This window comes from Mercenaria mercenaria, chromosome 9 (assembly GCF_021730395.1).
Source record: "Mercenaria mercenaria strain notata chromosome 9, MADL_Memer_1, whole genome shotgun sequence".
NCBI classification, from domain to species: Eukaryota; Metazoa; Mollusca; class Bivalvia; order Venerida; family Veneridae; genus Mercenaria; species Mercenaria mercenaria.
This window is the reverse complement of record NC_069369.1, coordinates 13522438-13546796: the sequence shown is the minus strand read 5'-3', so window position 1 is coordinate 13546796 and position 24359 is coordinate 13522438. Positions and strand designations below refer to the sequence as shown.

Below are 24359 nucleotides of genomic sequence, written 5' to 3'. Positions count from 1 at the left end.
GAAGCAGAAAATAGATGTGAGATTGTAGCATAGATTGAGAAAAACCTTGAAGGCGATGGCATGTGAGGCATGGAGGTAGCTTCAATGAGGAGCTGTTGGAAACATATAAATGTTTCTGGCTTATAATGTAATGTATGGAGGTAGCTGCAGGTGCAGGAGGGGCAAGCTGGAAATTTAAGAAGGCTGTGGCTTATCTGGTTTTGAGATTATAAAGCTGTATATGAGACTTAATCTGTTGATTGTTTCTAATCACAGTCTATGATAATACTGATAGTCTAGGTCTGGTCTGCTCTCAGTGTATATTTTGGTGTTAGTTTCTATTTAATGTATTGCCTGAAAAGAGAGGAAAGTTTGAAGAATAGGTTGGCAGTAAACTTATGTCATAATTTTAGAGAAGAAATCATAATTATATCCCCACCAAACATGTATGGGGAGGCTATATAGGTGTCAGTTTTGTCGCATTGGGTCCCGTCACGAAATCTATATCTCAGTTATTATTAAATCGATTTGATTCAGACTTAAAAAAAGATGTTCCACCTTATCACCCATCATGTGACACAAGGTGCATAACTCTGACACCAATTATTCATGAATTATGCCCCTTTTTACTTAGAAGTTGAGGTTAATTTTGATGCATTTTCACTATATCTCAGTAATAACAAAATTCATTTGATTCAAACTTAAAATAGATGTCCCATCTTATCTCTCACATCATGTTGTGTAATATTCATCCACCATTGGAGTCATTAAACACTCAATTGCCAGTTCTTGATAGATTTAAATGTTTTTGGTACATAGGTGTAATAACATCATGAAATGCAGGTAAAGTTCAACTTTGGCTACAACCCACTAATTTTATATGTAGTTATGGCCCCTTTCCAACTTAAAATTTGTCAGACTTATGGTTACCGGACAGTAACTCACAATAGTTAAAATAGGAGTTGATAACATGACTGTGAAATGCCAGTTACCTATATTATATTGACGTCCCACATCTGACTGCATTTCTACAAGCAGCCTGTAAAATCAATGCCTTACTCTTGAGGGATGCTCCAATTATTAAAGGAGAATAGTAGCATGTTAAACATTGTAATTGTTTGAAATAAATACTTTGAGCATAATTATAATGTCATTTAATCACAGATTTGTAAGCAAAAGTGCCAAAAAGGAAAGAAGATTTTTTTATGCCCCCGAAGGGAGGCATATAGTTTTTGAACCGTCTGTCGGTCTGTCAGTCTGTCGGTCTGTCAGTCTGTCGGTCTGTCGGTCTGTCCGCAATTTTCGTGTCCGGTCCATATCTTTGTCATCGATGGATGGATTTTCAAATAACTTGGCATGAATGTGTACCACAGTAAGACGACGTGCAATGCGCAAGACCCAGGTCCGTAGCTCAAAGGTCAAGGTCACACTTGGACGTTAAAGGATAGTGCATTGATGGGCGTGTCCGGTCCATATCTTTGTCATCGATGGATGGATTTTCAAATAACTATGCATGAATGTGTACTACAGTAAGACGACGTGCAGTGCGCAAGACCCAGGTTCGTAGCTCAAAGGTCAAGGTCACACTTAGACGTTAAAGGATAGTGCATTGATGGGCGTGTCCGGTCCATATCTTTGTCATCGATGGATGGATTTTCAAATAACTTGGCATGAATGTGTACCACAGTAAGACGACGTGCAGTGCGCAAGACCAAGGTCCGTAGCTCAAAGGTCAAGGTCACACTTAGACGTTAAAGGATAGTGCATTGATGGGCGTGTCCGGTCCATATCTTTGTCATCGATGGATGGATTTTCAAATAACTTGGCATGAATGTGTACCACAATAAGACGACGTGTCACACGCAAGACCCAGGTCCGTAGCTCAAAGGTCAAGGTCACACTTAGACGTTAAAGATCATTTTTCATGATAGTGCATTGATGGGCATGTCCGGACCATATCTTTGTCATTCATGCATGGATTTTAAAATAACTATGCATGAATGTGTGACACAGTAAGACGATGTGTCGCATGCAAGACCCAGCTCCGTAGGTCAAAGGTCCTAAACTCTAACATCGGCCATAACTATTCATTCAAAGTGCCATCGGGGGCATGTGTCATCCTAAGGAGACAGCTCTTGTTTTATCTAACTTCTGAAACATTTGTTGCTAATTAGTCACTAACATAAACAGTATCTGCTCTTTCTATCACCAGGTACAATGGACAGGAAGGTTATGTACCAGCTACATTTCTAATACAGACTGAATCTGTGAAGGTACTCAAGAAAAACAAACATGAAAAAGTGAAAAATGGAAAACTGAAACATGAAAGAGTGAAAACTGGAATAGTGAACAGTGAAAGGAAGACCAATTCTGGTAGTGAATCATTAGGTGGAGGACCACAGATTGTCAAATCTTTGATGGAAGTCAGTGATTTGTTAAAGGTTTGTTTATAAATTTCTTTTCAGTTTTAATACATTTTTGGCAAAGGGAGAATGTGTTTTATGAAGGTATTAAATGTATATCACAATATATAATAAACTACTTACTCTTAGATATGCAAAGAAGATTTTTTTGTCTTCAGTCATTTTTTTCTGTTAATGCTTTATCAAGTGTATAATTCACAAAATTAGGAAAATGCACAGGCAATTGCCAGACATTTTAGCTCATATAAATAATAAGGCAGGTTATTGCACTCATCCTGGCATTAGCATCTGCATTGGTTAATTTTTTTTTTAATGAAGTCCAATATATCTTTTTCATTACTCAAGATACTCTGTTTGAATTTGTTGTCCTTGCTCATAGCAACAATGTTCTAGTTATTAAACACTATCTATAATATGTCCATAAATATGCCCATTTTTTGCCCCGCTTCAATGAAGTTGGGGTATATTGCTTTGCACATGTTGGTATATCCGTCTGTATGTAGAATAAACAGTTTCCATTCTGTAACTTTAGAACCAGTTTACCAAGAATATTTAAACTTGGTAGCAACATTTGGGCTTATGTTTTAGGGTTCAATAGGTCTAAGGTCATGGTTACAGGGGCTTGAACCTTGAAAATGGTTGCTGCAGAATAACATGAGAACCACTTGTCCCAGAATCTTCAATCTTGAAAGCTGAATTGGGCGTATGAAATAGATGACCCCTAATGTTTTTGGGGTCAGTAAGTTGCAGGTCAAGGTCACAGGGGCCTGAACCTTGAAAACATTTTCCTCTCTGTAACTTGAGAACAATTATAAGTAGATACTGAATTCTCAGAAATTAAAGTATAGGAAAAACAGAAAGAAATCTAGTAAAGGAGACTGGATGTGTGTTATTTATTGTAATGTCAAGTTAATTTGTCAAATGTATCTAATATCTTTTAGTAAAATGGTTATTGCTAAAAACAAAGCTATCCCTTAAATTCCATATTTGCAGATTTGGGTTCAGAATGATTGATATTAGCCTTGAGACCATTTTTAGAATGCTTCCTGGCCATTCTGTCAGTTTTAAGAACCAATCAGGTGATGGAAATTTTAGACTTGTCTCCAGAATAAGCTGTAAAAGGAGGGAATATGTTTTCACATATCTAAATATTGTCTTGTAAAAAGAGTGGTGCTTAACACAAAGCAGTTTTGAACTACTGTAGTCTGGCTCGAGCATTGATGGCTGACTCGCATAATTTTCATGGTTCTCTACCATTTTCTTTTGTATGTTTTAATTGCTCCGTACCCTTGAAAATTTGGCCATGTTTTCATTTAATTGCAAGTTGGAGAAGTAATATCTGACATAAAATGTATGTTTACAGGATGACTCGGACACAAATACTGTTCCACTATCTCGACCAACTATAACAACTTCCCAGATTGAAAGTGATGATGATGTATTTGATGATGATGATGATTATGAGGTGCCGGAAGAGGAAGAGAACTACTCTGTACAAGAACTCAGCAAGATCCTACGTGAGGACAAGAAAGGATGTGCCGAAACAAACAAAGTTTATGAAAGTATACAGAGCATGAAATCACGATCGTTGAAGAGATATGGTTCCACACGGCCTCCACCTAGACCTTCAGTTAGGGTATCAGTTTATATTCACCTTCATAGTTATCTGCAACACAATCATCATCATAATTTGTGACTTGCTGTAGGATGTATACTTTAAAATCATTAATATTCCTGTGGGGCTAATTTTCATGGTTGAGTCAATCGACGAAATTTAATCCCAACAACAAGTAAAATTCCCATCCATTTTATGTTCAAAAGTTGAAATCCATGAATTCATATCCCCATGAAATTGCGGTTTTGACCAAAACAAAGAAATTTCATGCCCACGAAATTAAATGATTTTACAGTAATGTATTACATTGTACAGAAATGTATGTATGTCCCCGTATGTAAGTTGTTTTGCTTATGTTGGTAGCTCAGTCCGTCTGTTCTATCATACACCATTTGGTTACTGATCATACAACATATGGTTTCTGATCAGTAACTAGAGCATTGGTGAAATATCTGCTGTTTATTAACATTTGATGTAAAATATTCGAGTCAAAAACTAGAAATGTTGTGAAAACTGATTTAGGTATGTATGTAAAAGCCATACAGAAAAATACATTTTGTTTATCATTCATTAGACAATGCATTTTGCGAATATGTTAGCATAGATATTTGCTTTAAGGCCTAAATGAAATATGTTTTGTATGCCCTCATATCACCTACCCACAAAAATTGCCCTACACAGAAAAGTTTATCTCAAATATTAAAGCAATATTATTTTAAAGGATGTGTGGTTCTGAGAGAACCTTACTCCAGTGTTGTTACTTTCAAATTAAACTCGTGGCACATATTACAGAGCAGATTACGTCTGAAAAAAACTGGTTTTATTGTTAATAAACAGGAGGCACAGACTGATTCTGTATCACACATTATATATGAATTGGAAATTATAATTAGACAAGAAATAAAAAATATTGGAAGTACAAAATGTTTTTTACAACTGTGATCGACAGGGCTCATTAATGGATCATGTCGGTTGCAGGGGAGTAGTAGACAGTAAGTTAATGCAGGTTCAGAGTGGACAAACCTGATGGCCTAAAGTGATATTTTAGATAAAGTATATTATGACAGTAAGTTGATGTTCAGGTCACAGTAGTTTACATGGAATCATAGTAACTGTATTTAGAGTGATTTTATAGGTATTTGTGAGTTATTATGAGTTTAAATATTTGAAATATTGCAACTGTTTGTAACTTACATGATAATACAGAATTTTATAATGGCAAAATACAAAATTTGCATTTATATCCATCAGTTTTGCCTTCCATATGATCAGATGATTAAAAGAAACAACAGGACACTGAAAAGTATAAGAAATCTATTAATTATGTATTTTAGCCAAGCCATGGAGGTTTTACACCAACAACCCCTCGACCTGCATTAGTACACTCCGAGTCATTCAGTTCAGAGTATTTTACCATAGCTGCATTTTCTGATGCTGTTGGTGATGGTATCAGCTTCAATGAAGGACAAAGTGTCAAGGTATAGTAGTCCAGTTTGGATGAATATTTATGTAATATTAAACTTGTTATTTAAGTCACATGAAAATTAATAGTGAATACAGATCTGCAGTTGTCCATCTGTTTATCCATACTTCGTAAAGTTGTTTATGGCATGACTAGATGAAAATATGTATAATAGAATATGACCACTTTTTTTAAACAAAACATGTTTCTTGTGGAATTCCTATGTTTCTTGTTGTCTAATTATTTGCAATAAATAAGCGCAATTGTCTGGGTATCTCTCCTTGTTCATATCTGTGCATCCATCAGTCAGAAAAGGTGGATGTCATAACTCAATAAGGACAGTACCAAACATTTTTTCATGAATCATGGTACATAGAAGTATCCACACCATAATATTTTGTCTGTTTGTCCATATGTCTGTCTGTCCATCCATCAGTCACGAAGGACAGATCATGGTTTAACTTAAAAAAGTACAACTTTCTCAATGAAACCAGGTTTAAAGATGGTGTGTTATTTGGTTCAAAGATGGTAGGTTACCGGTATTTGAAGAATATGCAGGTCCGTCAATTTAGTTTTAGTAAAAAAAAATGTGGTTCCTATGGTTGCAGATATGACAAATGCTCCTTTATTGCTGGAGTCTTGTTTCAGTGTAATCTCAGTCCAATGTTATACTTCCAGGTATTAGAGAAAAGTGAGAATGGATGGTGGTATATAGAGATAGATGATAAAGAGGGCTGGGCACCAGCTGCATACATAGAACGTGTAGAGCCAGTTAAAAAGGCACGAGTACCCTCACCATTAGCTGTAAATGTAAGTTTAATTTACATCACAGTTTCTTGCTTTTAACAATTTGAATAACTTCAATTAAGTAGGACGAAGCTTTTTCCTGTAAGTTCCAATTATTTTAAACAAAGCTAACAAAAATATGCGAGTGATACTCTATATACTTTCAGAATTTCAGGAAGGAGTTATGGAGTAATATACTTCCAAATTATTCAGTTTGTTGAGCATAAGATTTTGCACTTCCCTGCAAAGCAGCTCTTTTGTAGGGACATGAATTTGCAGATTGCAGAGATAACATAAGCAGGAACTTTATTTGCATCTTGGAAATTGACATCATAGAGCCGAGATCAAAACGTTTGATAATTAGTATATGGCAAATAATGCTTATTTCAGACGGTAAAATTGAATGCTGAAGTGATAAATATTGCACACTTAGGATTTCTGTTGCTTCAGATACTTCAATGCATACTTCTGCTGTAGCCTTTGTCCTTCTAAATATTTCTTAAATGATAATAGTTGAATTGCACATCTTGTTTCCTGATGCCTAATTAAATGTTTAACATTTGTAGAAGACTCCCTCACCATCTAGAAGTAGAGAAGACCTTACTAATGATGATACAGAAGTTAGTAAAAGATCGTCAACTGTAGGGGATTTAGCAAGTGCCATCAAAGCTAAGCTTAATAAAGGAAACAAACCTCCACCTACACCTCCAAAGAAAGACTTCCTCAATGAAAACGACACGAAGGAAGACCGTAGCCCAAGTGGACATTCTGAGCCTGGTAGATTGCAAATTCCTGGTGGTTTTCCGTTACCAGGGCAACTTACAGGATTAAAAAAGGCAGCTGATAGAAGCAGCCAGCCCCCACCCCCAGCTCCTCCTGCTAATAGGAACATGCAACCTCCACCTCCAGCACCGCCAGTGAAAACAACAAGTGAACCTAAACCAGCACCTTTTGGTGCAGCTCTTAAACCAACACCTCCGAAAAAAGCTGACACAAAACTAGACAATAAACCAAAACCACCGTCACTGCCTATGAAACCATTGAATGAGAAATCAAAGCCATCAGTTCCTTTGAAACATAATTCAGAGACTGTTGACTCCGGTCCTAAACCACCTGTTAAACCTGATGGTCAGGTTAATGCAGGTAATAATGAAAGTAATGGCAGTGTTGTTGGAAATACAAATGCTTTAAAAGCAAAGTTTTCAGCAATGGATAATGAAAAGGCTGTACCAAAACCAGCAGAATTTAAACCAACATTACCAGTTAAAAGTAAGATAGGTGATGCTGCTCCAAGTGAAAGATCAAGCAATGTAGCTGGATTAACAGGTGCTTTAAAAGCTAAGTTTGAAGGCACTTGCAGTGAGAAAACTGAATCTGAAGCTCAAAAATCTAAACCAAATGTGAATCCAAAAGTTCATTTAAAGCCAGTTCATAATCAGACTAAGTCAGGTCCTCCTTCACCATTGAAGAAACCAGGATTTGGAAGTCCTGGTATTCCTTTAAAGCCAGGTAATGCAAGTCAAGCACCACAGATGCCAGCAAAGCCATCCTGGGTGAAGAAGCCAGAAAAGCAGTCACCACCAACAACAAATAGGCCATCTTGGGCTAAAAGTAATACTGAAATAACAAAACCTAGAAAATCTGACTCAGGTGAAGATGATATTGGTGCTCATAAAGTGAGTGACTTGGCAAATGTTCTAAAAGCAAAATTTGAAAATAGACAAACAGTAGGTGATTCATCCGGAAATGAAATGTCACATAGGGAGAGTAAACCTCTCCCACCAGCAAAATCAGCAGTCAAACAATTCCAGAAGCCAGCAAGACCAGCTACACCTCCATCACCAAAAACTACTTTAAAAGTACAGAAACCTCCCCAAGGGAGACAACTTCCTGTTGCACCAGTCCACAGATCAAGTTCCCCCAGTGCAACAGACTCGAAAGGTCTTGATCCACAAAAGTATTCATCTCGACCACTCCCACCACAACCAAAATCCCCTGTAGAGAAAGACACAACCAACAAACACCCAGGGAAAGTAGTACCTTCTTTACCCACTAAACCAAAGTCTGCAAGTCCAATAGCACATGTGAAAAGGGCAGATTCAAGAGAAAGTACTGATTCTGAAGATGAATCTAAACCTGTTGGGGTTTCAAACCTCGCTAATGTATTAAAAGCAAGACTTGGTGGTATAGGTGCTGGAAGAATTGAAAGCTCAAGTAATACTCCTTCTAAATCAAAGGAGAACTCAAAACAAACAGTATTTGAAAATCACAATAGTAATTCTGACATTGAAAATAACAATGTAACATGTGATATTTCCAGTGGTAATAACCTTTATTCTGCAATAGCAGATTTTGCAGGACATAATGAGGGAGAGATCAGACTTTCCACAGGTCAGCAAGTTGAACTTTTAGAAACAGCAGAAGGCTGGTCATATGTAAGTTGTGGAGGCAGTGAAGGCTGGGCACCATCCACATATTTAGAGAAGGTACAAGCAGGTCAAGGAGGAGAACAAGATAGTTGGACTGGTTCACAGTCTTTTAGTTCCAAACAGACTGTGTTCAGAACTAATACAGAATTTATAGCTGAAAATGAAGGAGAGTTAAGTGTGAGTGCTGGACAGGAAGTGAGTGTTCTGGAGAACCCAGATGGTGGTTGGTGGTACATAGAGACTGCTGGAAGTGAAGGTTGGATTCCAGCATCATATATTGATGAGGTTACAGTCTAATGTTAACAGATGAAAAATATTTACAGTCCAGTGTTATAGCACTCCGATTTTTCATTCAGTCATACTATCAGACTATGTCAAAATTCCTTTTGGCATTTTTGCTGTATGTTTTAAATTTTTAATGTTTGTTTCAGACATGCTGTTGGAACAAAATGTCTCCTCTAGGCAGTATTTTCATGTGACCTTTCAAATCTCTTTGTATCAATGTAACAATTTTTTTTTACATTCCTTTGAAAATTATGTGTGCATGTGTTATTTTCTTTGGGAGTTCCTGCACATATTAATAGAGATGTTCATGTCTTTACATTAAGTTAATTTTCTTCAAATCATGTGCAATATTATTTTTTTATTGGAGACTGTGGATGAGAAGAAATAGATACGCTTCAAAACATATAGAAAGACAGTAACCTATTTTTTAGTATCATAAAATTCCGTGCAATGCCATGTAAACATATTCTTTAATTAAGAAATAAGTGTATAGTAAAACAGTGTTTTAACATTATTAATACACGAAAAGACCTCATGAAATTATTCCGCGGACGTATAACCGATTTTGAGTGTATTAATTTGAGTAAAACAATTTTTCTATACATTATTTTGATTCTGATATGCCCTTTATCTTAAACAGTAGAAAAATATAGTAGCGCCCTTTTTTGCTCGCAACAAAAACATTGACGACATCGCACATTAACTTGATGTCATTTAAGCGTAAGCATCTTTTAACAGAAACAAGCATATTAGAATAGAGCTTATGCTTTGCATGTGTGTTTTCATGTAAACATTGTATTGATATTGTACTTGAATGGTTAAATTCTTACAAATGCTGTCAGTCCGTTTTTGACCCGTTTTCATGCATGCTTATAATTTCGTGATTTTTGGTATGCATGTTTGTATCTAAAAACCAGGTTTTTATTTAGTTTCAGTGGGATCATTTTTAGGCAGGTTATGGCCCAAGCATTTTTTTAGCTCACTTTAGCATACATTGCTTAAGAAGTCACAATTTTGTCACAGTCATACAGAAACTGGGTCAGAATATTAATAAAGTAGAATAGATCATGTTTGAAAGTAGGGTGAAAAACTGTTTCAGGTTAAAGGGATTTTATGGCCCTTTAACCTTTTTCACTATACATATATGTTGTTGTAATGGTGACCTACAGATCAAGGAAACTGTTAGATCTGGTTTGATGGTTTTATCGCAACAGAACCAAATGTTCAGGGTAAGTTATTAGTTTGGGTTGATGGTCCATTGTCCAGCTTCCAGGTTTCGTTTGTTCACACTCTTTTCATAATTTTAACATGTCCAAAACATTGCGGATTGATACTAATTTCACTTGGGTATTGATTACATTTTACTCGGACTTTATCATAGATTCCCTGTGTAAAATCTCAAACTTTTAACTAAAATAAAGGTAATGTTTGTAGCATCATCTGGGGCATGTGCAGTGAAAAGTCTTGATTTGATTTCTAAAATAGTGTGATATTTATTTCTAAAGTCACTATATGTTCATTGTAAATATACTTTGTTATACACAAGTGGAAACTGGCAGGTACTGGAAAATGCAGCTCTCTGATTGGTCAGTTAGAACCCTTAATGTACTGTGATGTCATGATAAAATTATGAATAGGTCACTTTTTTGTCTAATCTTGATGGAACATGATCTAAATGTTTGCCGTTACGAATTCTCGGACTAGGTCGAAACTTGGTCATTCTGGGCTGAAAACTAGGTCAATAGGTTGAATAATAGGAAAACCTTGTTTACACACCATATTTTTACTTTATCTTTATGCAAATGGGTGTTTGTCTTTATGAAATCATGATGAAGTTCAAGACTAGGTTATCTGGGGTCTAAAACTAGGTTACTAACTAGATCAAACAATAGGAAGACCTTGTTATCACTGTAGATGCCATGTAACTTTCTGCCTGATGATGCAGACAAATTCTGTACATATATAGTGAGAAAGTCTAGAATCTTCTCATTAGAGACTGCTGGTCAATTTTGTAATGTTTTTGCAGGAATGTTCCTTGAATTACCATCTTATCATGAGTTTTCATATTATTTTGATTTTGTCAAAAATGTGGCCACTTTGATTTTTGGTGTGTCATTGCTTGTAGACAATCTAGGTAAGTTCTAATTTTTTTAGGAGAGTTTTAGCCTGTGCAATTTACCTCTGAGGTTTATGTCATTGGGGGGCATATTAATCATTTTATACATTGTATTAGTGTTTCTCTTGGTAATAAAGGGTTACTGTCCACGTAGTTTAGTCTGTTGAGTACAAGAGAGTACATGGCTTAATTCACTGTGCTACAAAGTTTTAGGATTAATGAAACTTAAATTTTAGTTCTAATTTATAGGTATAGGGAAAGGATTTTTAATTTTTGCACTTTTTATTGTTATCTTTTCAAATGATTGTGATTTTAATCCGATGAAATTGAATGGTTAATTTGTTATTATGTTACTAATTTTCAAGCTGAGATAACTACTAACCATAGCATATATAAAAATCAAGTATATAATTATGTATACTCTTTTGAGTTCATTTTTATGGCATTGCCTACTTGCCCTTTGAAACATGTTCTTGTGCCAGTTTGATCCTTATAAACTAAAATATTAGACTGGATCTTTAAGAGATTTAGACTACCTGGTAGTAAGTTGTAAAACTAAAGGCCTCCATGGCCAAGTGGTTAAGGTCGCTGATTTTGAATCTCCTGCCCCTCGCCAATGTGGGATTGAGCCTCACTTGGGGCGTTGAATTCTTCATGTGGGGAAGACATTTAGCTGGCTTACGGAAGGTCGGTGATTCTACTCAGGTGCCCACTCGTGATGAAATAATGCACGGAGGGGCACCTGGGGGGTCTTCCTCCACCATCAAAGTTGGAAAGTCACTTGAAGTTTAGAGGTTGGTTTCCGAGCCTGGTACCCAGCAATCTGATGTAAATACCTTAAGAGAAAATTTATTTTGGCGAGAATTTAGTACAAGGTCTTTGGGCCCATTCTAGAAAAACTTGAAAATTCTGTACTAATTTACTTGCTTGTTTTCTTCAGAAAAATACATCACATTAGTATTACAGAAATAATGTTACGAATGGAAATTCTTGGAAAGAACCATTTATATATTTTTCTGCTGTATGATGTAGTGATTCTGTTTTCACAAACTTTCATATTATAAACGGTTAAATCTTCTACTATCTTAGCAGAATACAGGTACGTTAAGCCTTAGTTTGTATGATGAATCTAAATATCTTTGTAGAATTTAGTTGCCTTTATCCTTAATTTTTATCTTTTAGCACAGGTGTCTTAACCAATAGTTTTTCGGAAGAATCTATGAAAAGTTCAGCTCGATGTTTGGGGCCTTATCTCTTAGTTTGTTTCAGTGAGGCTGTAGCATCATAGCAAACTATGCCTCAAGGTTTTTTTGAAAGTGCCTTTTTGCCATTAGTTTGGCCTTATTCAGCTATTTTTACTCTTACAGTATGTTACATGTACAATCATCTTGTTAAAGAATTGTTTGTATTATAGTAAAGTCTTTATCTTTAATTATGAACATATACACTTAGCCTATTAATCTTGCTCTTGCTAATAGAACGAATGTAATTATATAATTATATATATATATACAATTTTTTACTTTTTGATGATTTTTGTTATACATTTGTTGATATGATTTGTTAACAGTAAAGGCTGTGTATAATAAACTTATTTCTTAAAATATGCTGTTGCTGTCTTTTATTTGAAATGCAACTGGATTGTATAACAAAAGAGCTAATTTAAGTTGGCCCTATATTGATCCTCTGACTAAAATCAACATTGATTGAGGAAGAAATGATGTCTTAGGAGTGAATATATGATGAAATGGAGCTATATTTCTAAAATCCTGGGTAAATTGGTTCTTTCTGGTCCATAATACAACCTGACCATGGTTTGATGAGAAAATACAAATTTTTAGCACAACCATTCAAAGAATAGGATGTAGAGTGTTCACTTGCCCAGGCGTTGGTGATTGCGTCAAGATTTGGTTTTTGTATGTAAGCAAGTATCTTGGTAATCACTAGTGGTTATGTGTTGAAACTTCACACACTTATTCACTGTGATAAACTGATTTACATTGCACAAGTTCTGTAACTATTTTGCTTTTTGCAAAATTATGCCCCTTTTCGCAGCTTATTTTTGGTTTAGCTTTTGTATGTATAATCTGGATACTCGGCACCCACTAATGGAAATGTGTTCCGTATGATGATTTGACATGCAATTTTAGCTCACCTGAGCAATGCTGTGTTTGAATATGGGTAATCTTGGGTCAAAAACTAGGTCACTAGGTCAAATCAAATAAAAACTTTGCGTATGCTACAGGGATTGCATTTTACATCTGATCATCATGAAATTCGATCAAAATTAGTCCGTTCGCTTAGCTCAGTAGGTAGAGCGTTGGTCTACGGATCGCGGGGTCATGAGTTCGATCCTCGGGCGGGGCGTATGTTCTCTGTGACTATTTGATAAACGACATTGTGTCTGAAATCATTAGTCCTCCACCTCTGATTCATGTGGGGAAGTTGGCAGTTACTTGCAGAATCCAGGAACACTGGTTAGGTTAACTGCCTGCCGTTACATGACTGAAATACTGTTGAAAAACGGAAAACAAACAAACAAACAAACAGAATGTTTGTCCAGAAAATCTAGGTCAAGTTTGAATATGGGTCAACTGGGGTCAAAAACTAGGTCACCTGGTCAAATCTAAGAAAAACCTTTTGTATGCAATAGCCAATAGGGGCAGCATTTTACACTAGATATTCATAAAATTTAGTCATAATGGCTGCCTTGATGAAATCTAGGTCACGTGTGGCCAAAAAACTAGGTCATTAGGTCAAATCAAAGAAAATACTTGTTTTAGACTAAATTTTTGGCCCAATCTTAATAAAAGTTGGTCAGAATATTCGTTTTCATGAAATCACTAGGTCAAACATGTTTACACTGTTATGGTGCGTTTCTCAGGTGCGCGACCTAGGGACATCTTGGCCCTCTTGTTACATAATTTTGCTTTTCTTTTTTAACTTCTATAGTCATTCAATTGACAAGGCTGTTGTTTAGGACTACTACACAATGCTACATACCAAATGTCAAAGCTCTAGGCAATGTGGTTTTGCACAAGAATACTGTAAAAGTTTTCCTTATAAGTATGTATAAACCATGTGACCCCAAGGGCGGGCCATATTTGACCCTAGCGGGATAATTTGAACACTTGTTAGAGGACCACTACACGATGCTAAGTACAGATATCAAAGCCCTGTGGATTTGGACAAGAATATTTTCAAAGTTTTCCTTATATAAGTCTATATAAACAATGTGACGCCCAGGGCCGGGCAATATTTGACCCTAGGGGGATAATTTGAACAATCTTGTTCAAACCACTAGATGATGGCACATACCAAAATCAAAGTCCTAGGGCCTGTGGTTTTGGACAAGATGATTTTAATTCCTTTCGGGTGCCATAGCGACCAGAAGTTTGTATGGAATTCAATTCTTTGAACAATTGTTAAAGACCACCCAAGGAACATCCATGAGAAAATTGGCCTGGTGGTTGAGGAGATGTTGTTTAATGGAAAGTATGGACGAACGACGGACGGACGTACAGACGAATGGATAACATTTTTACTTTGTACGTAAGACAGCCAATGCTTGACTATTTGAATTGTTCTCTCAGAAGCAGGAATATTAAAATATGTTTAGAGTTTCAATCCAGTTGGAGAGTAACTTGCATGAGGATTTTCTAAGTCCATAAGGGGGCATAATTTGGCCAAAATGCGTGTACTAAACCCTTATTGACACATGTAAAGTTTCAGTTCAATATCTACATTAGTTCTGGAGATAGTAACTTGCATGCAAAACTTTAATGCAAGTGCACGCATAATACACACGCACATACATATAAGCATGTATCAACATATTTACGAGAATGTATAAAAATAAAAAGATAGACGTATATATTTAGACGTGACGCATATTTTTTTACTTGCATGTATATTTAACAAGAGCTGTCCGTAAGACAGCCAAGCTCGACTATTCGAAATATTGTCCCAGAAGCAGGAAAATATTACCCAAAAAGGTTAAATATCAAAAGAGTTTTAAGTTCAAAAGGGGGAATAATTTTACCAAAATGCATATCAGTTATGGGACTTGCTGCTATCAACTAGTTTTATAACCCCGAAAACACATGTGAAGTTTCAATTCAATATCTGCATTAGTTTTGGAGATAGAAACTTGCATGTAAAACTTTAACCAGAATTTTCAAAGTCCAAAAGGGGGCATAATTTGCCCAAAATACATGCCAGAGTTATGGGACATGATCCAGTGAGGTTAATCATTGATCTAGAAAAAGAAAAAATAAGTTTCAAATCTATATGCCTTTTAGAAATAGCTGTATGTACTTGCACGCAAAACTTTAACCAGAATTTGCTAAGTCCAAAAGGGGGCATAATTTGGCCAAAATGAAGGTCAGAGTTATGGGACTTGCTGCTATCAACTAGTTTTATAACCCCGAAGACACGTGAAGTTTCAAATCAATATCTGCATTAGTTTTAGAGATAATAACTTGCATGTAAAACTTTAACCAAAATTTTCTAAGTCTAAAAGGGGGCATAATTTGCTCAAAAAACATTTCAGAGTTATGGGTCTTGACCCAGTGAGGTTGGTAATTGATCTAGAAAAAGAAAAAGTAAGTTTCAAATCTATATGCCTTTTAGAAATAGCTGACTTGACCCAGAGAGGTTGGTAATTGACCTAGAAAAAGAAAAAATAAGTTTCAAAGCTATATGTCTTTAATTGATGGCTGTATGTACTTGCATGCAAAAACTTAACCAAGGTGTGACGCCGACGCCGACGCCAGGGTGAGTAGAATAGCTAGACTATTCTTCGAATAGTCGAGCTAAAAATGTACACCATAAAGGTCGAAGACTTCGAATCACTTGCCCCATACCAATTTGAGTTGAAACTTAGGGTGGAGACTCTTCCGGGGGAGGATGCTATATGTACAGCCCTCATCCCTGAAAAAAACTATCTGAAAGGACATCTTGGACCTTCCTCAACCACCAAAAGCTGGAAATAAACTGTACCGTTGTGAAAGTAAGAGAAAAAAGAACGGCAGATAAACGTTCAGGTATTGTAGTGATTATTACTCTAACAGATGCTGCTGTGTTTCTCAACCATGCCTTTGTCCCACAATGTGACTCCAACTACGGGGTCCTATGAAACTGACAGAAATTCATTTTAACATAATTAAGATTTTATAAAAATGGTTATTCTTAGAACTTTTTAGCCGAAAAACAAATGTAGATCGATTATAAAATTGAATTAATGACGATTATATCATATGAAATCAATGTGTGAAATTTATGAACTTTTGTGAAACAGGCTCCAGGTATGATTATTACAGACTTGTAGGGCGGTCCGCAGTTGATGAACAAGACCAGATTAAATAATAGAAGTGGTATTTAAATAATATTATAACACGGTCACTGATACACGATGGAAAAGTATATCCTGAAATGTTAACTGATGCGTTTGTATTTTGTAGGAGGCCCGTCTATGCGAGAATCATTTTTCTGAATATTTTCTTTTTTGAGTGCAAACATCAATGAATAACACCAAAACGATGATGATACACGAAAGTGCCTAGATTTTTTTCGATACATTCATCAATGAATCTACCCAGATATAACTGTTACATCAACATATGAACACAGGCACGAGTATCGGACCTGGGACAAAACATATGACCAGACTGATAAACAAGAGGGTCATGACGACCCTGGATCGCTCACCAGAGTAATATGAGCTACATGTTTCAAATGTCAAGCTGATGATTTTTAGAAATGTTTTGGAAGATTTTCCTCTGTACAATCAAGTAACCCCTAGGGGGGAGCACTTTTACCCCGAGGGTCATGATTTGAACAAAGTTTGTAGCAGTCTATTAGGCAATGTTACATATCAAATATCTAAGATCTAGGCCTTCTGGTTTATTTTTAGCAAATTTATGAAGATTTCCCTATGTAAAATCAAGTAACCCCTGGGGCTGGGTCAGTTTGACCCTGGGGGTCAAGATTTGAACAGCTTTTGTAGAGGTCCCCTAGTCAATGCTTCAAGTCAAATATCTAAGCTCTAGGCCTTCTGTGTTTTTTTTTTAGAAAATTTTGAAGATTTTTCTATGTACAATCAAGTAACCCCATGGGGCGGGGTCAATTTGATCCTTGGGGTCATGATTTGAACAAATTTTGTAGAAGTCTACCAGGAAATGCCACATGTCAAATATCTAAGATCTAGGCCTTCTGGTTTATTTATAGAAAATTTTTGAAGATTTTCCTATGTAAAATCAAGTGACCCCTGGGGCGGGGTCAATCTTGACCCCGGGGGTCACGATTTGAACAAATTTTGTAGAGGTCCACTAGGCAATGCTACATGTCAAATATCTAAGCTCTAGGCGTTCTGGTTTATTTTTAGAAAATTTTGAAGATTTTTCTATGTACAATCAAGAAACCCCATGGGGCGGGGTCAATTTTGACCCCGGGGGTCAGGACTTGAACAAATTTTGTAGAAGTCTACTAGGCAATGCTACATGTCAAATATTTAAGATCTAGGCCTTCTGGTTTATTTTTAGAAATTTTTTTGAAGATTTTCCTATGTAAAGTCAAGTGACCCCTGGGGGTCATGATTTGAACAAATTTTGTAGAGGTCCACTAGGCAATGCTACATGTCAAATATCTAAGCTCTAGGCCTTCTGGTTTATTTTTAGAAATTTTTTGAAGATTTTCCTATGTAAAATCAAGTGACCCCTGGGGCGGGGTCAAAATTGACCCCGCAGTCATGATTTGAACAACTTTAGTAGAGGTCCATTAGGCAATGCTACATGTCAAATATCTAAGATCTAGGGCTTCTGGTTTTTTAGAAGATTTTTTAAGATTTTCCTATGTAAAATCAAGTGACCCCTGGGACAGGGTCAATTTTGACCCCGGGGTCATGATTTGAACAAATCTGGTAGAGGTCCACTAGGCAATGCTTCACACCAAATATCTAAGCTCTAGGGCTTCTGGTTTTTGAGAAGAAGATTTTTAAAGTTTTTCCTTTCGGTTGCCATGGCAACCAGAGTTCTGCATGGAATTCAATTCTTTGAACAATTTTTGTAGAGCTTCACCCAAGGAACATTCCTGTGAAGTTTGGATGAAATTGGTCTAGCGGTTTATGAGGAGATGTCATTTAAAGTAAAAAGTTTACGGACGGATGATGGATGCCGGACGGTGACCCATCCTAATAGCTCACCCTGAGCCTTTGGCTCTGGTGAGCTAAAAAGCCTCTTGTTTTCATCCTAAAGAAGTCCAAAATTTAAAAATGTAGTGAAATATGATCCCTGTTCAAAAGATACATATAATTATGTCTACAGAAATCATAATGCTCTCCTACCAGTCCGCACATCAACCATTGTTTATCGCAGAATATAAGTAGTAGAACTCCTGTTATCTTTGTCGCAAAAAAAAAATGCATATGGCACTTTGACACTTTGGTGAAAAATCGTACAGGACTGGAATAGAAAGAATGTTTCATATGGTTTATTTCTATATACAAGATGAAATGATGAGGACAATGACAGGAATTATGTACAGTGAAAATATCACAATTGCTAATTGATATTGTTGATTTCACAACCTTAAAATACATAGCATGTTATACCCATTTCATGTAACAGTCAGTGTAGGCTCTTGAACTGCAAATTTTAGAGTGCCACCGTGATGGTGTAAGACTTTGAATTCAGTACAGGTAAGAAATTTCTAATAGTTTAAATCAACCTTAAATCCAGCATGCACTGCGAAATCATTTAATTTCGTGGGGATAAAATCTCATGTCTCGACCAAAATAGCCATTTCAAGAGAATAAGTATTCTTGGATTTCTGACATTTTAAGGAAGAAGTAGAAGTGAATTTCATTTGTTGTTTAGGAATTAGAAATTATCATCTGAACAAAAATATGTTTAGGCCATGTATTTTAACAGTGAAATAATACATTACAAGATATAGGACACTTTTTAAAAATATTCTTTAACCCAAGCGAAATTTTTATTGTCATCGAAAGTCAAATGAAACAAGAATTTCCCAATAATTTTCTTCTTATCTGATTTTTTATCAAAAGAATGTATTACTGGATTTGGGCTTTGGAAAGTAAATAAAAGTGTCATATATCTTGTAAAATAGATGGACATGTAACACAAAAAAAAGCCCAGCTCAACAACACAACAAGAATGAAACAAGTTGGGAAAGCATTAATACAGCAACACAAAATAAATGAGATCTCTGAGAATTGCTGAGGTTTCTTTTACATTGAATAATTTTGTCAGAACAGAAAATTAGAAAAATTAAAAATTTTCAAATCTGTGCATAACAATTCAAATAAGAATAAAATTTAAAATTCAGAATTTTGTAAACCAGAAAAAGTTTTGTGATATCTTGAATTTGAATTTTGCCTTATACACAATTTATAAGTCAATAATGTGAAAGACGTCTTCATATCTAGACAAACACCAGAGCCATGAAGGCTCTGCTCACCTGCCCTAGTTCTTAACCCAGGTAACCTAGTGTCTAACCTGACTTACATGCTTTTCTTAAAATCTGGTAAAACATTAACCAAATTTTTTACTTATTTAACCTACTGACCTAGTCTTGATTCTAGTATGAATTTTCAATTTCATCTTGATTTTATATAGGCTGAAAAGTTGCCAAAATTTCATGAAGATCAGATATAAAATGTGGAGTCTAATATCTTAAAAAGATTTTTCAATGGATTGACATTGTGACATAGTTTTGACCTTGGGTAGACCAGTTTAAAAATTTTCCAAGACTTCATTAAATATAATTGCAAACATTCATGATGCTCAGATAGAAAATGTGGCATCTAGAATACTTACAATTTTTAAAAGTATGTTTTTATAATAATACTAGAATATCCTCCCAGAATATACAGCACTATTCCATGTGAAAGTACACGGGGGGTAGGGGGAACTTGTAAAGATAGCCAAAAGCCAGGATTATATAATCATAAAATTGGAGCCCTAAATAATTCTGTGACAAAATAGAGGCTAAATGACGAAAAAATGTAAATAAATAGTTTGCTAATGGCACAATGCTAACTACATTATCTGAAAACACAGTCACACTATCTATAGATGAGTATATTCAACAGGAATGTTAGAATGTATACAAAAATCTGACTATAGTTTATACTGGACGGAACATTATCATAAAACAAGGAAATTATAAAAAAAAAAGGAAGCACAACAGAGAAAAGAAATTTGGGGTCTAACATGCTAGGTCCATATCATTTATCAAATATGCACCTGTACAAGTTTGAAACAGCTTCATTTATAAAAATGTGTTCATAAAAAACATCTTTCTTGCAACTAATAACTCTAATAGAAGAAGCATTGAATGAACCAGTCTATCATCAATAAAAAAAATACAAGAATCATTGAACATACCAGCCTATATCATAACACATATGAATGAGATGAACACTCCTTCAGAAAGTTTTTTAGTTGACAATACACAGACAAGCAGAAAATATGTAGAAAACTAACATAAATAGTCATGAGTAGTGGAGCCAGTGCTCTGCATAAAGTCCTAACAAATATACTGTTCAGCCTATTATCCAAACTAAAGAGTTGCCCATGCACTAACTTTGAACTGTTTTCAAAAGATTCAAGAGGGCCATGATGGTCCTGTATCACTCACCTGACTAAACAGAAAATATGAGCCGCGCCATGAGAAAACCAACATAGTGGGTTTGCGACCAGCATCAATCCAGACCAGCCTGCGCTTCCGCGCAGTCTGGTCAGGATCCATGCTGTTCGCTAACAGCTTCTCTAATTGCAGTAGGCTTTAAAAGCGAACAGCATGGATCCTGACCAGACTGCGCGCATGCGCAGGCTGGTCTGGATCCATGCTAGTCGCAAGCCCACTATGTTGGTTTTCTCATGGCACGGCTCATATTATGTTATAAAATTGTACAAGTACTTGAATGTGATATTTCTTCCCAAATAAGAACTATACTGAGCACTGGAATATGCCGAGCACTGGTTCCACTTTTTTGATTTGTAATTTAATTTGAAAACTAAGCAATTAAGTTTTAATAAATTCTATAAACATTTTGATTACACCCATTTATGGTGATAAATTTGACAAGAATTGACTACAACTTGGAGACAAAACTGCTCTAATATAGAGCAGGCATAGGTAAAATGAAAATGTAAAGAAAATAAAAAAAAAAATCTTTTGAAAAATTTGTCTTATGCATTTTCATTGATATCAGTTTAGAAGTATGCTTAATTTACTATTTAACACTTAACAAAATCATGCCTCTCAGTTAATATCAAGCGAAAATGGTCAAATATAGTGAAGTACTAAAGAATTAGATAAATGATTTAATTGAAGAAAGCATCCCAAACATAAATTATGAAATGTTTTAGTCAAGTAGTTTAATGTCTTTGCTGGTACTTGGCAGGCTTGTAGAAAACACCATGAGCCTGCGCAGCATGGTGTGAACTGTGAGACTGTGCCGTAGGCTTGTGGTGGGAACCATGAACTTGAGCATAGCCTGTGGGTTCAGTTCTCTCAGTGAGTTCTGCAATACGAATGTCTTTAAGTTGTAGTAGATGTTCCATCCTCTTTACCTTTTCTAGTAAAATCTGCAAAATTAAAAGAAATATAAATCTGAAATTTATATTAATAAATACATGACCGTAGAATTATTCACTATTCTAACATGACCAAATTTGTTGTCCTGCTACATCAGAGATTATGCAACAACTCACAGTTTGTATGGCATAATTATCATGTCATAGCATCCGATGTCACAGGGCATGTTGGGGAAAAAACACAAACAAGAGGGCCATGATGACCCTATATCGCTCACCTGAGTACCATTGTTCTTAATGATAAGTTCAAGTTTGGACATAGATCACATAGGCACACACATTAAATATCTTAAGGATAAATATTTTCTTGTAACAGTCCCTTTTGACCTATGGGTCATGTACTAGTCAGGGCCAATCTCCATACCAAATTTGAGGGTCCTAGGCTAAAATGCTGCATTTTTGTACTAACATGACTATTCCTTACCCTGGAAGACTTAGATAAAAATCCCATTACATGCTGCTGAGGTATATTCATTTACATGAAATAAAGGGAGGTTATTTGTCATAAATTCAGTCAAAAGTTACCTAACCTGATTGTCCAAGTCCATTTGATGGCATAAATGACATTTCAAATCATTATCTTCTTTGGTTACTGCGATACACCCATTTTAATTTGAAACAAAGGGAGGTAATTTGACATAAAATCAGTCCATAGTTTACTACTCTGATTGTATCAGTCCAATTAATGACAATAATGAAATTTCAAATGAGTCCTATAAATACTTACTGAGATAAATCCATTTTTATTAAAATCAGGGGAGGTAATCATGCATTGGTAATATTATGTAGAAGATACAGAGTACCAGCCTTTACAACAAAATATTAGGAAACCATTCATATCAACAAACTTTCAATCAAGAGTTATCTAACATGACAAGTTCTTACCACGGAACACATAAATAACATTTCAAACCAATCTCATTAGAAACTGCTAAGGTATATTCATTTACACAAAAACAAAGGGAGGTAATTTGTCATAAATTCAGTCAATATGTATCTTCACCGATTGTCAAAGTCCATCTGATGGCATAAATGAAATTTCAGATCAGTATCTTCATCAGTTACAGAGATATACCCATTTTAATTTGAAATAAAGGGAGGTAATTTGACATAAATCAGTCCATATTTATCTACCCTGATTGTCTCAGTCCAACTAATGACAGTAGTGAAATTTCAATTGAGTCCTATAAGTACTTACCGATATAAATCCATTTTGATTAAAATCTGGGGAGGTAATCAGATATAAAATAACTCCGGATCTGACAGATTCATCATGTTTAAATTCAAGATTTATTGTTGTTGAAGATATCTTGCAAGTTTGTAACAAATCAAACCATAAATGAAGTCTATATGGCTGTAAAAGCCAAAATAGCAAATTTTGGACCTATAAGGAGCCATAACTCTGGAACCCATGATGAGATCTGGCCAGTTTTCGAAAGAAACCGAGATATTATGCCAATACAAGTTGTATGCAAGTTTGATTAAAGTTGATTGCAAAATAAGGTCTCTATCGTGTTCACAAGCCAAAAATAACAAATTTTGGTCCTTTAAGGGGCCATAACTTTATAACCCATGATGGGATCTGGCCAGTTTTCCAAAGGAACCGAGATATTATGCCAATACAAGTTGTGTGCAAGTTTGATTAAAATTGATTGCAAACTGTGGTCTCTATCGTGTTCACAAGCCAAAAATAGTAAATTTTGGCCCTTTAAGGGGCCATAACTTTATAACCCATGATGGGATCTGGCCAGTTTTCAAAAGGAACCGAGATATTATGCCAATACAAGTTGTGTGCAAGTTCGATTAAAATTGATTGCAAACTGTGGTCTCTATTGTATTCACAAGAAATTATGAATGGACGACGGACAAAGGGCAATCACAAAAGCTCACCTTGTCACTACGTGACAGGTGAGCTAAAAACAGGCAAATATATGGTGGATCTTGTCAATGATACACATCATAATCCTTGATTACATGTTAGAATTGAAATAACATATCACAAACAGTAATTTGCTCTTGAATAAAAATCATTGTTGTTCAGATGCATATTATTATATCACTCCAGATCCACTCAATATAATTCTTTCTCATCAGAATTCAAAACAATGATTTTATCCAATGACAAATCACTGTTTGGGATACACTATTTCTTAATTTTTCCTTTTTTTTATTTCAGAACAATTGTTTTTCAAAGAAAGTGGAAACATCATTATAGATCCAAACTTAACATCACACATACATAGGCTACAACTGATCTATTTTTGTTGACAACCTGTATACTTGTATCAATCTGGCAATGAATACCATAACTTCCTGCAGAAAGCCTGTGACTTTAGCTTGTGTTTACTCTTGACTGAGTTTGGTTTAACTTCTACATCACATTTAATCTGAGTCGACAATGCCTTCCTAACTGTTGTTTTTAATTTTTTGCATGGTTGAATTCCAAAATATACACAACAGTTACTGTAGGAGTGCAATACTATTCTGTAGAAAAATGAGTAAAATTTCTCCCCAATATGAAATCTGAACTTCAATATGGAAAAGTATTGATATTTGAAGTTCCACTGTAATTTCAATGGAGCTTTAAAAATAATTATGCTTAAATAACTGTCTTTAATAGTTTGCAATTTTTCATGAGCAGT

The 24359-nt window shown here is 35.5% G+C and overlaps 2 protein-coding genes across 26 annotated transcripts in view; one reads left to right on the top strand and one right to left on the bottom strand.

Annotated features, from left to right (window-relative positions):
• LOC123546501 (SH3 and PX domain-containing protein 2A-like) overlaps positions 1-12699 on the top strand; it is a 50078-nt gene extending 37379 nt beyond the window's left edge. For all 3 annotated transcript variants that reach the window (XM_045332837.2, XM_045332839.2, XM_045332838.2), the window contains 5 exons: positions 2192-2420; positions 3766-4038; positions 5352-5495; positions 6158-6289; positions 6832-12699. In XM_045332837.2, coding sequence (XP_045188772.2) covers positions 2192-2420; positions 3766-4038; positions 5352-5495; positions 6158-6289; positions 6832-8991 — 2938 coding nt within the window. In that variant the 3' untranslated portion in view covers positions 8992-12699. The remainder of the gene's footprint in view (positions 1-2191; positions 2421-3765; positions 4039-5351; positions 5496-6157; positions 6290-6831) is intronic.
• Positions 12700-18568: 5869 nt separating this feature from the next.
• Positions 18569-24359, bottom strand: part of LOC123546500 (sperm flagellar protein 1-like) — a 42788-nt gene continuing 36997 nt past the window's right edge. For 18 of the 23 annotated variants that reach the window (XM_053550852.1, XM_053550851.1, XM_053550850.1 and 15 more), the window contains one exon: positions 18569-21708. In XM_053550852.1, the coding sequence (XP_053406827.1) occupies positions 21499-21708 (210 nt within the window). In that variant the 3' untranslated portion in view covers positions 18569-21498. The remainder of the gene's footprint in view (positions 21709-24359) is intronic. The other 5 variants (XM_053550859.1, XM_053550856.1, XM_053550858.1 and 2 more) reach the window with 1 other exon arrangement.